Source organism: Cryptomeria japonica, chromosome 8 (assembly GCF_030272615.1).
Source record: "Cryptomeria japonica chromosome 8, Sugi_1.0, whole genome shotgun sequence".
Lineage (NCBI taxonomy): Eukaryota > Viridiplantae > Streptophyta > Pinopsida > Cupressales > Cupressaceae > Cryptomeria > Cryptomeria japonica.
In genome coordinates, this window is record NC_081412.1 from 736,121,074 (window position 1) to 736,137,340 (window position 16,267).

General features: G+C 35.1%; 1 protein-coding gene and 1 pseudogene across 1 annotated transcript; both read right to left on the minus strand.

The window, feature by feature from the left end:
• Positions 1–2,048: 2,048 nt before the first annotated feature.
• Positions 2,049–2,919, minus strand: LOC131061488 (probable inorganic phosphate transporter 1-8; annotated as a pseudogene).
• Positions 2,920–13,812: 10,893 nt separating this feature from the next.
• Positions 13,813–15,365, minus strand: LOC131061487 (probable inorganic phosphate transporter 1-8). Its single transcript, XM_057995184.1, has one exon. It carries the CDS (start codon positions 15,349–15,351, stop codon positions 13,813–13,815), a length of 1,539 nt encoding a protein of 512 aa, XP_057851167.1. The 5' UTR covers positions 15,352–15,365.
• Between the last annotated feature and the right edge of the window lie 902 nt (positions 15,366–16,267).

Consider the following 16,267-nt stretch of genomic DNA (forward strand, 5'->3'; position numbering starts at 1 on the left):
AAATTAGTGTTGGTAGAGCTCTTAATTTTATGTATCCTACTAACTAATTGGAACTACAATATCAAGAAATGTTGATATTTGGGTTAGAAATATTATGAATTTTTTTATCTTCTAATTTAGACCTATTTCTAGGTTTTTAATGATTATGTAAGTCTCTTCCCGTTTTACTAAAAAAATACAATGCTTGGAACTGAGTTGTCTCATAGACCAAGGCCTTACCATTAGAGAGCTTGAGGTAGTCATTTTCCATTCTGGAACTTGATTTCCTTTCAAGATAAGTGATATTTCCTATTATTCCATCTATTATGGTAAACATACGAAAATTCATATCAACACATATAGACTTATAGATATCAAGGGACATTTTTCCATTAAGACAACATTATATACTTTTGACGTGAAACCAATAACTAGTATAACATTAAATTATTTGTTTGAACAATGCATACACATTGAGGGGGAATTTTGTATCATATTTTCTAGTAATCTAATCTAATGGATTTTCATTTTGTAAATAGAGGCATGGATATTTCACAAAGTGGCCCCTAGCTATTAATTTTGTTTCTTACATCTAAATTATTTGTATTATTTGGCCCACGTTAAGTTATTCAAAATATAGAAATATTTTTAAAAAAAAAATGGTTGTTATAATAAATTTAATAAAAAATGAAGTACCTAAAGAAGAATGTGCTTACCTTATTTAGATGATTTGATAATTTGGGAAGTGTGCAATGAAGTTAGAAAACAATCGATCATGGATTATAAATTTGAATTCTCTTAATGAAATCAATGTTTGATCTTTTCTTGATAGAAAATTGTGTCTTGTGGTATTATATGCTTTAATGTGCCATTTTTAAAGATCAAGTCTAGTTTCTTGTGTTATTTTTTTTTTACAACATTTGGACAAGGTGCTTGCATTTAAAAATATCTCATCCTTGATTTGAATGTCTCTATATTTGGCAAGAAATTATAAGGCACAATATTGTATAGATTTGTTAGGTTGTTGCTATATTAATTAATTCACTATCATATCAATCATATTTTTTTCTCAAAATCTTTTGAACTCTTTCAAATAATACATTAAAGATGCCCTTGATCAATTATAGATTGTTAAAACAAATTTTGCTATGTGAGATTATTAATACTTGGTGAGGTGTATTTAGATGAAATTGCAACTAGATTAATGAAATACTAAAATATATACGTAGGTATAAATATCCTAAATACATCCATCTAAAATTATCCATAAATATAGCCTTGAGTACTTAAGAATTATTTTATTTTACTTAAGAGTTATTTAAAAATTATTTTATTTTACTTCAAAACTATTTAACAGTTTTAATTATTTTTTAAATATCATGCTTAAACAATTATTTTAATACAACTACAACCTAAAAATTCTTGATGCTACCACAAATCACATTTCAACATATTTATTTATTTTTTAAATTTAAAATGTCCAAATTTTAAAATATTGATATCTACACATAAAACTATTTCAAAATATTATATAAATATAAACTATTGTTCACACTTTACAAACAATTTAAAAAATTGTAAAATTCTTCAAATACTGTGTAGTAGGATTATTATTGCCAACTTTATTTATAGTGTAAGCTATTTCCTTTAGACCGTGACTTTTGTAACGCTACCTCATTTTTAATTTTTTTTTGTTTCATTTTCTGCAACAAGTAATGGCAGATAAAGACCCTAGTGACAACACAACATGCTTATACACTCATATATCCTAGCTGGTGAAGATCTATGGTCGTCAGGAAATGGAGAATTTGGCTACACACTGAAGGTGTGTGGAATTTTAGGGTCCGTGTCCTTGTCGTCTACATCATCATTTTCTCCAGAGATTTCTTCGAGGGACCTGCCATTTGTTTCAGGCACAAGAAACGTGAAAACAAAACCCAGAGCATTGGTAAAAGCGAGTATCAGCAGAGCCGTCTTGAGGTGCTTGTTGTCTTTAGTAAGATAGCCAGCGCCAAAAGCGCCAACGATGGCCCCTGCCTTTCCCATCGCAGCGGACATTCCGTGGCAGGTCACTGGATATCCTTCTGAAACAGGTTGTAGCTGTAGAAGGCGATGTCCAGGAGGTCGAACCAGGTGGACGTTGTCCGGAGAAGGTTTCGGCCATGGTGTCTCAAGAACTGGACAGAAAACAATCGGAATTCTGGCTCGTTCGACTGCATTTTGCTTTGATATTCATCGATGTCAACCTTCATAACTCTCGCCATGTCCACCGCCGCTTTGCTTGCGTTCTTCGCGACCAGGGCATTTTCATTCGCCAGTAGAACGTAAGCGCCGCCGGTAGTGCGCCGAACATCAGGATAATTATCCACACATAGTCTGATTCATTGGATATTTGGGTGTGTAGAAGGCCTTGCTCATACTTTCTAAATGCGGTGGAGACGATGAGTGATACTATCCCACCAGCTAGAATGCCGAAGCCCTGCATGGCGAAGACGGCGGCGAGGAAGGCTCCTCTGGTCTTCTTGTTGGCGTACTCAGACATGATGGTGGCGGACAAGGGATAATCTCCCCCAATGCCGAAGCCCAGCCAGAATCTGAAGAAACAGACTGTGACCATCACACCTTCCCTGGAGCTGCTGAAGGAGAGACCTTGGGCGATGGAGCAGAGCATCATGAGCATTAGCGTTATCCCGTACACCTTCTTCCGTCCCAGTTTGTCGCCCATCTATCCGAACAAGAGCTGCCCCGCCAAAGTTCCGCACAAGGCCACACCCGTGATTCCAGACAATATAATCGCGGGTAAGCCGACCTTCGGGTTCTCGGGATAATAGATTCGTCGGTAAAGAAGTCCATTCCGGCAATTAAAATGGCCGTGAAATGGTACCATTGTGCTTTTGCCGCACCCAGAGCAGTCAGCACGTCCAGCTGCTTCTTCGCCATGACTGCAAATCAACTTACCTTCAAGCAAAGGAAAACAAAGCCATCACAAATAAGAAAACAAAGAAAATAAGATAAGAGAAAGACCTCCCCCTCCCCGCAACTGTATAACTATTGGGTCGGACTCCTCTATCTATTAGCAAAGATAGACATACCCCTCAAAAGTAACAGAGCAAATCTTAGGCTCCCAAAACATTTGCATGCAGAAATCGATCTATTCACTGAGTTTATATAAGACTTTCTATTCTATCGGAATATACTTCGATTATTGATGTCAATGGCGTTTCCTCTTCATTGGTATTCTTGGTTTTACAGCCAGAATTGAACGTATTATGCAAACATTCGTTAGAGACGTAGCCCATTAGACCATTCCACTTTCGCGTTGTCTTCTCATTTTCAATTACGAATTCAATTTGGAGATGTTTCTTATGGATATATACGACCGCTTGAAGTGTTTTTTTTCTCATTTTGTTCTATTACATTCTCTCTCTGCAATTTCCCTGAAGAATTTTTTTTCTCATTTTGTTTTATCGCTCATTGAAATTGCAGAATATTTTTTCATTTTGTTTTATTACTCATTGAAATTGCAGATTTTTTTCCTCGTTTTATTTTTTTACTTATTTTGTTAGACATTTGTTTTATAGTGTAATTTAGGAATAGCTGATGCATATTGCCTTGTTTATTGTACATTCTTGTATCAGACAATTGTTTTATAGTGTATGTTACTGATTTGTGAAAAAATGTAGTGGATTGATTGTTTTTCTTTCTTTCTCTTATAGTTCTTTTTGGTTTGCTTATCATTTTCATTCTTGTAATCTGTTTTGTTCAATAAAGAAGAAGAAGAGAAATTAGTTTAATTACCAGCCCAAGCACCACTAGAGGTTTGAATCTTAAAAAGAAAATAGAATGCACCCATTTCAAGGTGAAATATCAACAATATTTATAATTTTAGAACATACAATATTACTTTTTGTTTATTTATTTATTGATTGATCTTTTATAGTTCTGAAAAAAGAATTACACTTACATAGGATAAATTAATCATAAATATTCATTTCTTTTATAAAAGAAAGAGAAATAAATTGATAGAAATTTAAATAAGAAAATAATAATGTTTAATTGATAAATTAATGTACATATTTTGTTTGATATATCTATAAATAATTTGTCATTCTATATGAAACTTCATGGCAGTTGAATTAATGTTTTGGAGTTAGCAAAGTTTGAATTTAGTGAGTCATTTTTACAGTTTTGAAGATATGGCAATATGACATGGAAATGTGAATATGATCTCAATGCATGGATTTGGTCTTTATAAATCCTTAAATATTTGTTCTCTTTTTACCATGATTTTTTATTTTTCTTTATTGTTTCCACATAAAAACTTGTTTTCATAGTTGACAATTTGCACGTGGGATTAACAATGAATATTTAAGGTCTAATAGGGCCCAAATAGGCTTAAAATGATATTGGAAAATGCACACTGTAGTAGGTGCCAAATAGAGTGTGTAATTGTAAAGGGATACAATTCACTACATTATAGAAGCCCTTAACATAGGACTTATTCTCTGATTTTGTGTATGATGATAATTTAAGTGTAAACTTGACATAGTCTCAATCTACAAAATTCTTGCCAAGGAATCCTCCATAATATACAATAGATCCATGAGTAACAAATTCCCCTCCTTCAGCCTCACAATTTTCTCCTCTTGATAGATTTTGACAATTTTCTCTAAGACCAATTGTTAATTATAAAAGAGCAGAGAAAACTTAAAACAATGAAACTAAAACAAATACCAAACAATCCATAACACAAGTTTTTACATGGTTCACCATAACTAGCTACATCCACCAGAAAGTAGGTAGAATCATCTATTAATAAATATATCAATATCTACAATACGTGGGCTAATAATGGACTAGTATATCTTTATATTTATTTTGTTGGTTATCTATAAAGATTGATCACTAGATATTCTACTCTGGTTTTGGGTCCTACTATTATTGTTTTTTCATTTTTGAAGAGAAAGAGCTACTATGATGGGATGCTAGAGATTAAGGTTCGAACCAACTTCATTTGCTTCACTCAAGAAAAATACTCAGGTCTAGGATATTTTCAATAGAGGTACAATTACCCCATTTTTTAGGCCATGACTAGGAGTAATGAAGATTTTTCCTCACAATTCATCAACAATTGAAAGAATGGGAGAGTTCGGTTGGGCCGGGGTGTCAAAATGGAAGTGTCAAAGAAGCTAATTTTGTAATCTATAGGCCTAAAATGTGAAGTATATAGGGTTCCAAGGTTAAGACAAAAATAGGCATATGAGGACTACATGATGCTTTTTTTGGAAGGAGGAAAATGTCAAAAAAGGCATCAGAATGGGTTTAGTCAAGAAGACCTACCTTATCCTTGGTATGTTGTGAGCTACCACCTGATTAATTACTTTATACTTAAATAAAGGTTCGTCATGGTTCACAAATACCATTTACCCCTCTTGAATCACATCTGACACCATGAAGCTATAAGTTTACTCTTCTTTCTTTATTCCTCAATGGGTAAATGTACGTCTCAGGGGGCTACCCTTCATTGCATCAAGGTTTGATTCATTCTCTTTATCATTTCTATTTGGAGGACACCCTTGTTGTCAATATAACCCCTCCCTATGATCCCCCTGATAATCGAGACCAAAACTCCTCTTTGCATTACAATTCTAAAAAAGAATTATTTTTAAAGATAAAGAGTCATCTTCTTCACATGTCACTTCCCTTTGAAAATTTCCACTTGTTTCTTCTAAGAAGCACAAACACAACTTTGGATGTGATAGACCCCCTTTGATTGTGGATATTGGACCTAAGACCACCTCGAGCAAAGGCAAGCAAATTTAAAACAACCCTATCTATGGTTGTTCTAAGTTTGTGAATGGTAAGAACAAAATAGTTTGCATGTTTTTTAATGATAGCCCTATTATTTCCCACACCTCTCCCATTGACTTGTTTGATAGTGAGCTTTCTAAAGATAATATTACTAACTCCTCTTGGAACAGTAGGTTATCTAGGCTAGCCAAAATCTATAACAACCAAAATTGTCAAGGCTTTTGAGAATGGCCCACCTGAAGAGAAGAATGAAGATCAATTACAAGATTCTAACTTCAAATAAAATAGCTCAACAAGTAGTGAAGAAATTCAAGATGACCCATTGAATTTAGTTCTAAAGGACTCGATATCCTACTCCCTCCTCCCCTCAATGAAAAATTAGTTTAAAAATATTTGGAAGGGATGAACATCCTTAAGTACTATAGGGAATATGAGGAATTGGATGTTGAAGGAGAAATTGAGAAAAACTATGATTGGTAGAGGAGTATTATAAAGATGGAGGACCTCAGTGTGAGAGTGAAGAATCGGGAGACACCTCAAAATTGTTTAGGGTGTGAAAGAAACAAGAAATGCATAAGAAAATTAGAGGGTAGTATTTAGGAACTGATAAAGATAAAATGTTACCTGATACAGAAATCTATTATGCAAGTTGTGATGGTTTCCAAGAAGATTGAGAGGAAGGAGAAAAGAAAGGGCCCTATTATGATGGATAGTGGAAGGATGAAGGAAAAGAATAACAATAACCTCCCATGAGAGGAGGAATTAAAGGTTATTCTAGATATTTGGGGCTATATATTTCACTTCCTCCATAATTTCTTTGGTTGTTCTTAGTTCTATTTGCTTTGCTGTTGTTGTTGTTGTTGCTACTCTAGTTACTCTAGACTATTACATTTAGATTTTGTTGTGTTATTTTAGCTAAAATCTTCAATTATGGTGGGATTTCTCTACAAGCCTATTTTTTGACTAGATGTTTTAGTGTTGATGTGTATCCAAATTAACTGTTAGGGCCCTTACCCACATAACATAATAAAAAACATACCAAACATAAGGGTACACATACTCTATCCCTCTATAGAAGTGTATCTCATATTCAAACCCTCAAATCACATGGAGTGCCCCATTTCCAAAGTGGGAAATGAGTCAAATCCTTGATTACAAACTAAAGAAAATGAAACATGATACATCTACAAAATAATCCCAACCCAACATGATATCCACACTAAAAGAAAACACCATAAGAATTCCTTCTCACAATGCAATATCATTTATAAATTAGGCCAACCAAATGGATAGGACACCTACCTAGTAATTTTCTTCAACAAATTTAGTAGTTCTTCCACCTTCAATATTTATCCTCTCCTTCTCCTTCTTCTTCTCTTCTCCTAGCTTCTTGCTCTCACTCTTCTCCCAAAAAATTTCTTATTCATTTTTTGGACTACTATATTAGACTATACTTACAAAATTTGTTCAATCCTTCCTATTTCATGATTTGAGTTATTTTTATAGATTATACTCATAAGATATGGTGAGTTATCTACTTGAGTAAGGGTAGTTAGTTTCATGATTTATCTATTCATGCATTCATATATTACAATGGAAGTTAAAGCCTAGGATCCCTCTAAGCCATCCCCTCCCTTCCCTTTGTTTTCTATTTCTTCCAACATCTAGTTAGTTTAATATTAGTGTTGCTACAATGAAAATTTGATTATTATTTAGCTCATGTTCTGATTAATAAAAGTGGGATAGGTGCATACCATTACATAAATGCAAAGTGACAACAAGAGAACATGAGGGATGCAAAACTAGCAAAAAGACCCCCCACCAAAGCACAACAAAAATCCAATAGGGCAAATAGAGAACCCACAGCTAAACTAAAAAACCAGCAAACAAAAAAGAATCAGGACCACCAAAACACAAAACAACTAGCCAACACAAACACAAAGTGATATTCTACTGCGTGGGGGTACCCTTATCCTACCAATTATGGAATAAACTAAGAAATTTATAAGAAAAAATACCTTTTTACTTGATCCAACCCCAAACCAAAGGAGAACAACATAGAGTAAGGGGTGGCCTTGACCATCAAAGTGGTGGGCCTAAAGCCCATGGCAAGGGAATCCATGCATCTTCTTTACTCACCTTTAACCTTTCCATCTCATCATGGATAGCTTGTAGGGAGGCATTGTACTTGCTAGCCACATCCCTACAAGCACTATTGACCTCCTAAAATTTCTTTTTAAGGGCCTCCTAGGTTTTCTTGATCTCTTCCATCTCATACTTACTACCTACATTCTTAATCTTGAAGTCCATGTCAGCAATCATTCTACCCACTATTTCCCACTGCCCCATAATACCCACAAACTCATTGGAATTTTTCCACACTCTATACTCATCAAACACATCAACCCAAGTCTTGGCCATGGCCTTAACTTTTAGCTGATTGATCTTTTTTATGGCCACAATCATTTGTGCAAAGAGTCATTTTATCAACTCTTCCTATCTTTGGGTGTCTTCATCCACGTCCTTCACAATTTTTTCTAGAACTAAAGTAGTACCCTAAGACTTGTAGTGATCAGGGAAGGGAGGGTTTAGGGGGTAGGACTATGGTTTCCTCCATTTTTAGCAGGGGACAAGTTTGATCTCGAAATATCTAAGGATTTTGAATCCTTCGAGGATATAGACTCAAAGATGGAATCATCAACAATCTTAATAAAAAAATCTTGTTGCATCTCAAACTGGACACCCACATCCTGCTCCCTTTTTAGTGGTAGAAACGACCCTAAATTTGGCATTTATAGTAGGGTTTTTTCTAGTGATCATTTTAGAGCCAAAGTCAAATTCTATTTACCAAAATTAGAAGGGTTAATAATAAGGTCAACATTTATATTGGGATCATAGGCAGACCTAACCTATTTTTTATTAGAGTAAAATGGTTTTACAGGAACCCAAAACCTAGACAAAAAAAACTAGTCATGAGGACAAACTAGACGATAAGCCATAGTGGGTCAGTAGCATTTGAACAACAAAACAAAATAGGGTATAGTGACCCATAAATTACTTAATATTGTTTAGCATTTGGATAGACAATATTTTTATCAATTAAATTTTTAATCTCATATAAATCCTTAATAATCCTGGCATTCACCAGCTTACCTTTGTTCCTTCTATGAGTGCGAGCCCATGTTAAGTTGAATGTTTCGATTTAATTATTAAGCCCATGTTAAGTTGAATTTTTTTATTTAATTAAATTAAGATAAGCTTGTACCTTTACATAACCACCACATAGATGCACAAGGGGAAACTCACAAGCAATGAGCCTAGTAGAACCATGAAACCCTAAAAAAGGACATGCCATTTTTTAAAGAAATTCACTAATGCATTTGACTCCAAATTCTGATGAAAGTTTGTTGAAATTTCGAAGAATGTTCGTCACTTTTTTGATGAAACACCCAAAAAAATTCATCGCATTTTTTTTGTCACTTCTTTCGACAAAACTTGTTTCGTTGAAATTTTGACAAACTTTCATTGGATAGTGGCACTATGTTTTCATCAATAAATTGATGAAAAGTTCATCCAAAATAATCACAAAATATTATCATTTATTTAGTCATGCAAGTCATTTATTTAATCATTGATTGAGTTTTGGGTTTGTGGGTTTGTGTTATATATTTGTTGATTAATATCTTCTTTCTCTTTTAGATGGATAGAAGCTAAGCTTTGGACTATGTATATATAGGTTTAAAAAAAAATTAAATTTTTAGTAAGTTTCAACTTAAACTATTGAAATTTCATATAAAAAATTAGACTTCAAATTTTAGATTTGAATTTGAATTTGAATAAAATATGCTTGTTGTAATAAAGAAAGCATCTGTTCATCTAGAGAAATTCTGACCTTCAACATGTGAATATGAACTCTTATAATATCAAACTCATAGATAAATTTAAAACACACGCACACACATAGACACACACACACACACACACACACACACACACACACACACACACACACACACACACACACACATATGTGTATATATATACTATATGTATTATTACATATAATAATATATAGTATTATACTCATGTTGGCTTCTATTTAGTGTTGGTTGGTGGGTATATTTGATCTATTTGCTTGCAGTGTCCTGTTGTTGGGTTCGGATCCCTGTGTTATCCAGAGGTTTTAGGTCCCTTCAAACCTGTTGTATGGGGTTTCTCGTCCCCTCAAAACTTATTTATCCTAATATATATATATATATATATATATATATATATATATATATATATATATATATATTATATGTAATATTATATATAGTATTATATAATATTATATAATATTATATGTAATATTATATATAGTATTATATAATGTTATATAATATTATATATAATATTATATATATATATAATTAAAAAAAATAATAATAAAAAATATTTTAAATCTTTTGGAAATGAGGGACTGCGGCACCCCCATGGGGATTCGCGGCCCCCAAGGACTACGACACCCCCATAGGAGATGTCACAACCCCCATGGATGGGGGTGTTGTAGCCTCCATGGGACTGTGACACCCCCAAGGGAGATGTCACAACCTCCATGGGACTACAGCACCCCCATGGGGATGTCACAACACTTTCAAAATAGAAAAAAAAAAAGAAAAATAAGTAAATAGTTGCCATTTTTTATGCAGATCTCATTTCTTTTAGATCTATACCTAGATGCTTGTAAAAAGAAAATAAAACAAAAAGAAGAGACACATTAGATCTAGGGTTTTCTTTGAGAAAATGAAATAAGAGGAAAACCATATGCTTCATATGAAATAAAAAGAAAACTATAGCTAATAAGAGGAAAACAAGAATATTCAAACTGCAAAGAAAACCCTAGAAAGAGGGCAAGCAACTTGCAAACAAAATCCCCCAAAAAATTATTAGCATATGCATTTGAAAATAAATTATGAAAAAACAATCTCCAATGGACTTTGCATGAGCAAAAATTTACCATGACTCTCTTCTTAGATCAATCCCTCCTCAAAACTCCAATCATATCTCTAAGGAGAGGAATGTTGCTACAACCTGCAAAAATAAAGTTAGGGTTTGAAATCCGTTCCCTTTTTGTTGTTTTATTTTAAGTTTATTTGTAGCCCTAGAACCCAACAATGGAGATTGAATTCATCCTATGGATAAGATTCAATGCACATCCCATTAGTGGGAAAATTTGTGATTTTTAGTGGGAAATTTTAATGGAAAAATTAGTGGGAAAATTCAATCCTAACTTTTTTTTTAATTTTAAAAAATAATTTAATATGCCATAGAATAAAAAAACTCTCAATGCTTTTATAAAATAATATAAAAAATTAAAAATTAAAAAAAAATTGTACACCCTAAGTTGGCCTACTGGTAGAGAACTTGTGCTCTTAAAAGAGAGGTCACAAGTTAAAATCCCAAAAGGGGGCTGAGGTATGTACAAAAAAATTAAAAATTTGAAAAATTTATCAAAAAAATTTTCAGACGAAAGTTCGTTGAAATTTCAACGAACTTCGTCAGAAACTTTCCACCGACGTCATGCATAAATTTAAAAAAATAAAAAGGAATCCGACAAAACTGCAAATTCAATCACTTTCATCGAAAACTTTCATTGGATTTTGGAGCCAAATGCATTAGTGAAAGGATTTTGATCAGAGCATCAAACCAGTGAGAACAAATCTTCCATCAAACCAAAAACATCAAACCAAAACAAAGGGGTTTGGGATAGAACAAAAAACCATCCAAAATACCCCTTGAACTAATATCTAAGCAGCCAAGGGAGCAAAAAGAAACAAAATATATTTTGAAAGGCATTTTGTAACCTTATCCTAAAAGTAGAACCACAAACCCATTCCTTTGAAGGAAGCACCATAGAACAAGGGGTAGTGATGACAAAATCACCAACTTAAATAGAAGATGGCAATCCCCAAAACAAATCAGCATTCACCACTGAGACAAGTAAGAAGGGATCAGAGCCCTCTTTGGTTAACTTATTGTAGGGTAACCATCCCTTAGCACACAAGCGCTTCCAACCCACCACCATAAGCCAAACACCAACTCTACCAAGTAAACCATCTTACCCCAAGAAATGAATTGAAACCGCAACCCCAAAGGCCTCTGCCAACCCCTAACCAAGCATACTCCACCTCAAAAGGAATCTTCGCTTGGAAGATGTGTGCCAGTAGCAAGGGCACTACCAAAGGTACCTTAAATTCAAAAATCAAACACCTCCGAGTCTTTCACAAAGAGGAGCGTCCAAACACCTACATCCTCCTTCCAGAAACTCACATTCCAAAAGGCATAGAGGACAACCATAACTCTATAAGGATGGGACCACATGAGCACTATAGGAGTGACAAGCACTATCAAAGCAAAAGATAACTCCAAGCCAAAGCCCACATTTAAAGGAACCATAGAAAATAAAAGTTGCCCAATATCAACATCAAAATAGGAAAGAAAATAAAAATCGTGAACCACCCTGAGACCAATGACATGGGGAAAATAGCCACACTTGCCAAGGCATGAGAATAGATGGCCATTACCCAGAAAAGGATCATTTACTATACAAAAGAAACAAGATGGCCATGCCCAACATAGACCTAGAACAATGCAAGAAACCCTTGGGAGGCCACCCTGACTCCACCAAGAATATAACTAATAGCCAAAACCCCAAAAACAAACAAGGCCAAATCAAGTAACCTGAGGCTAGCACCTTCTTCATCTCCATAATCATCTTCCTCATCTGCCTCCTTTGCACCATCTCCTCTATCCTCTCCTCCCAAAACCCTAGCAGTACTCTTGCTCCCACTCTACATCATTTTGTGTGAGTAGGAATGGATATGTTAATTTGAATGTTAAGTTATAAAAACTGTAGAAATAAATATAATTTTTAAACTAGTTGCTACAAGAAATTTAATAAAAAATGAAGTACCTGAAGAAGAATGCACTTACCTTATTTAGAGGATTTGAGAATTTGGGGGCAGTGCACAATAAAGCTAGAAAAAAATCCATCATGGATTATAAATATAAATTCTATTAATGAAATCAATGCTCGATCTTTTCTTCCTAGAAAATTGTGTCTTCTGGTCTTATATGCTTTAATGTGTCAATTTTTTAAGGTCAAGTCTAGTTTCTTGTGTGATTCTTGTTTGAAACATTTAGAGGAGGTTCTTGCATGTAAAAATATCCCATCCTTGATTTGAATTTCTCTATATTTGGTTAGATATTTTAAGGGGCAACACTATATAGATTTGTTAGTTTATTACTATACTTATTAATTGACTATCATATCAATAATATTTTTTTCTCAAATTCTTTTGAACTCTTTTAAATAATAGCATCAAAGATGCCCTTGATCATTATGGATTGTTAAAATGGATTTTTTCATGTGAGATTTTTTATAGTTCATGAGGTGTATTTAGATGAAATTGCAGCTAGATTATTCAGATGCTAAATTATATGTGGTTATAAATATCTTAAATACATCCATCTAAAATTACCCATAGATATAACCTTGACTACTTAAGAGTTATTTTATATTACTTTGAGGTTATTTAAGAATTGTTTTATTTTACTTAAAATCTATTTTATAGTTTTAAATGTTTTTTAAATATCATAATTGAATAGTTATTTTAATACAATTACAACATAAAAATTATTGATGTTAGTAGAAATCACCTTTCAATATAATTATTATAGTTTTTAAATTTAAAATATCAAAATTTCAAAATATTGATTTGTACAAATAAAAGTATTTTAAAATAACATATAAATATAAACTATTTATCACACTTTACAAACAAATTAAAAAATTGTAAAATTCTTTAAATAAAAATAATAAAAATACTTTGTAGCAGGATTATGATTGCCAGGTTTATTTCGTTTAGACCATGGGTTTTGTAATGGCAAATAAAGACCCTACTGACAACACAACATGCTTATACTACTGAAGATCGATAGTAACATATACTACTGGTTCTCAGGAAACAGAGAATTTGGCTACACACTGACGGTGTATGGAATTGTAGGGTCCCTGTCCTTGTCTTCCACATCATCATTTTCTCCAGAGATTTCTTCGAGGGATCTGCCATTTGTTTCAGGCACAAGAAACGTGAAAACATAACCCAGAGCATTGGTAAATGCGAGTATCAACAGAGCCGTCTTGCGGTGCTTATCGTCTTGAGCAAGATAGCCAGCGCCAAAAGCGCCAACGATGGCCCCTGCTTTTCCCATCGCAGCGGATATGCCGTGACAGGTCGACCGGAATCGCGCGGGAAAAAGCTCTGCCGGGACAATGAATGTGGTGCTGTTGGGCCCGAAGTTAGCGAAGAAAAAGGTGAATGCATACATCACAAGGAACCCGTACTTGTGACCTCGCCAATAGTCGTACATGATAGCGAGCACCAACATGAAGGCGGACATGAAGAAGAAGCCGATGAGTTGAATGACAAAGCGACCTATGTGGTCGATCAGGAATACCGTGAACCAGTACCCCGGGATTATTGAAAAAATCGCAATTCTCACCTGTGCCCATGCGATCGTATATACCTCTTGTATGGCTCCCATCTCCCCTGATTTTGGAATCCAGCCGACGGCCTTGAACATATCCTTCTGAAACAGGTTTTGGCTGTAGAAGGCGATGTCCAGGAGGAACCAGGTGGAAGTGGTGCCCAGAAGGTGTCGGCCGTGGCGTCTCAAGAATCGGACTGAAAACAATCCGAATTCCGGCTCGTTCGACTGCATATTGCTTTGGTTATCTTCGATGTCGACCTTCATAACTCTCGCCATGTCCACTGCCGCTTTGCTTGCGTTCTTGGCGACCAGGGCCGTGTAGCGCGCCGTCTCAGGCATCTTCATTCGCCAGTAGAACGTAAGCGCCGCCGGTAGTGCGCCGAACATTAGGATAATTCTCCACACGTAGTCTGATTCATGGACTGCTAGGTTGTGTGAAACGTCTGCCTCATACTTTCTAAATGCGGCGGACACGATGAGAGATACTATTCCACCCGCGAGGATGCCAAAGCCTTGCATTGCGAAGACGGCGGCGAGGAAGGCTCCTCTGGTCTTCTTGTTGGCGTACTCAGACATGATGGTGGCGGACAAGGGATAATCTCCCCCAATGCCGAAGCCCAGCCAGAATCTGAAGAAACAGAGCGTGGCCATCACGCCTTTCCTGGAGCTGCTGAAGGAGAGACCTTGGGAGATGGAGCAGACGAACATGAGCATCAGCGTTATTCCGTACACTTTCTTCCGTCCCAGTTTGTCGCCCATCCACCCGAAGAAGAGCTGCCCCACCAAAGTTCCGCACAAGGCCACCCCCGTGACCGCAGACGCAACTGACATGGGTAGAATGCCGGGAACATTGGGCGCGTCTGCGTAATAGATTCGACCCAGCAGTTTGGTGACAGTAGTAATGCAGAAGAGATCGTAGGCGTCGGTAAAGAAGCCCATTCCGGCAATTACAATGGCCGTGAAATGGTACCATTGTGTTTTTGCCGCGTCCAGAGCCGTCAGCACATCCAGCTGCTTCTTCGCCATGGTTCGAAATCCAAATCCACTCACCTGCAAGCCAAGAAAACCAAAGCCATCACAAATAAGAAATTAGATAAGAGAAAGACCTCCCCTTCCCGGGAACTGTATAACTATTCGGTGGGAGTCCTCTATCTATTAGCAAAGATAGACATACCCCTCAAAAGTTACAGAGCAAATCTTAGGCTCCCAAAACATTTGCTTGCAGAAATCGATCTATTCATCGAGTTTATATAATGACTTTTTATTCTATCGGAATATACTTTAATGATTGACGTCAATAATGTTTCCTCTTCATTGTTTTTCTTGGTTTTACAGCCATAATTGAACGTATTATACCAAAAATCTTTCATATGCTCCATCCTCTTCGTTGGAGACGTAGCCCTTTAGACTCTTACGGTGCCTTCTCGGACATTACGTAGACCATTCCACTTTCGCGTTGTGGTCTGAGGTATTTCTTTATGAATTCTAATGGAGATGTTTTTTATGGATACATACGACAGACAGAAGAGTTTTTTTCTCATTTTGTTTTATTGCTCTCTCTCTTTCCCTGCAATTACCCTGTAGAGGTTTGCAAAAAAAAATTTCGAATTACGGGCCCAAGCACCGCAAACGAGGAATTACCGGCCCAAGTACCGCCAACGAGGTCTGAATCTTCGAAAAAAAAAAAATTTCCATTTCAAGGTGAAATATCCACAATATTTACAATTTTAAAACATACAATGATTTTTAACATTTTCTGAAAATGGAATTACATTTATGTAGGATAAATCAATCATAAATATTCATGGCTTTCAATAAACGAAGAGAAATAAATTGATAGAAAATTTAATAGGGAAATAATAATATTTAATTGATAATTTAAACTAGATATGTTGTTTGATCTATTTATAAACAATTTGTCATTTTATATGAAATTTCTTGA

Coding starts and splice junctions, on each gene's coding strand:
- LOC131061487 (XM_057995184.1), bottom strand. CDS start 15,351: ATGGCGAAGAAGCAGCTGGATGTGCTGACGGCTCTGGACGCGGCAAAA.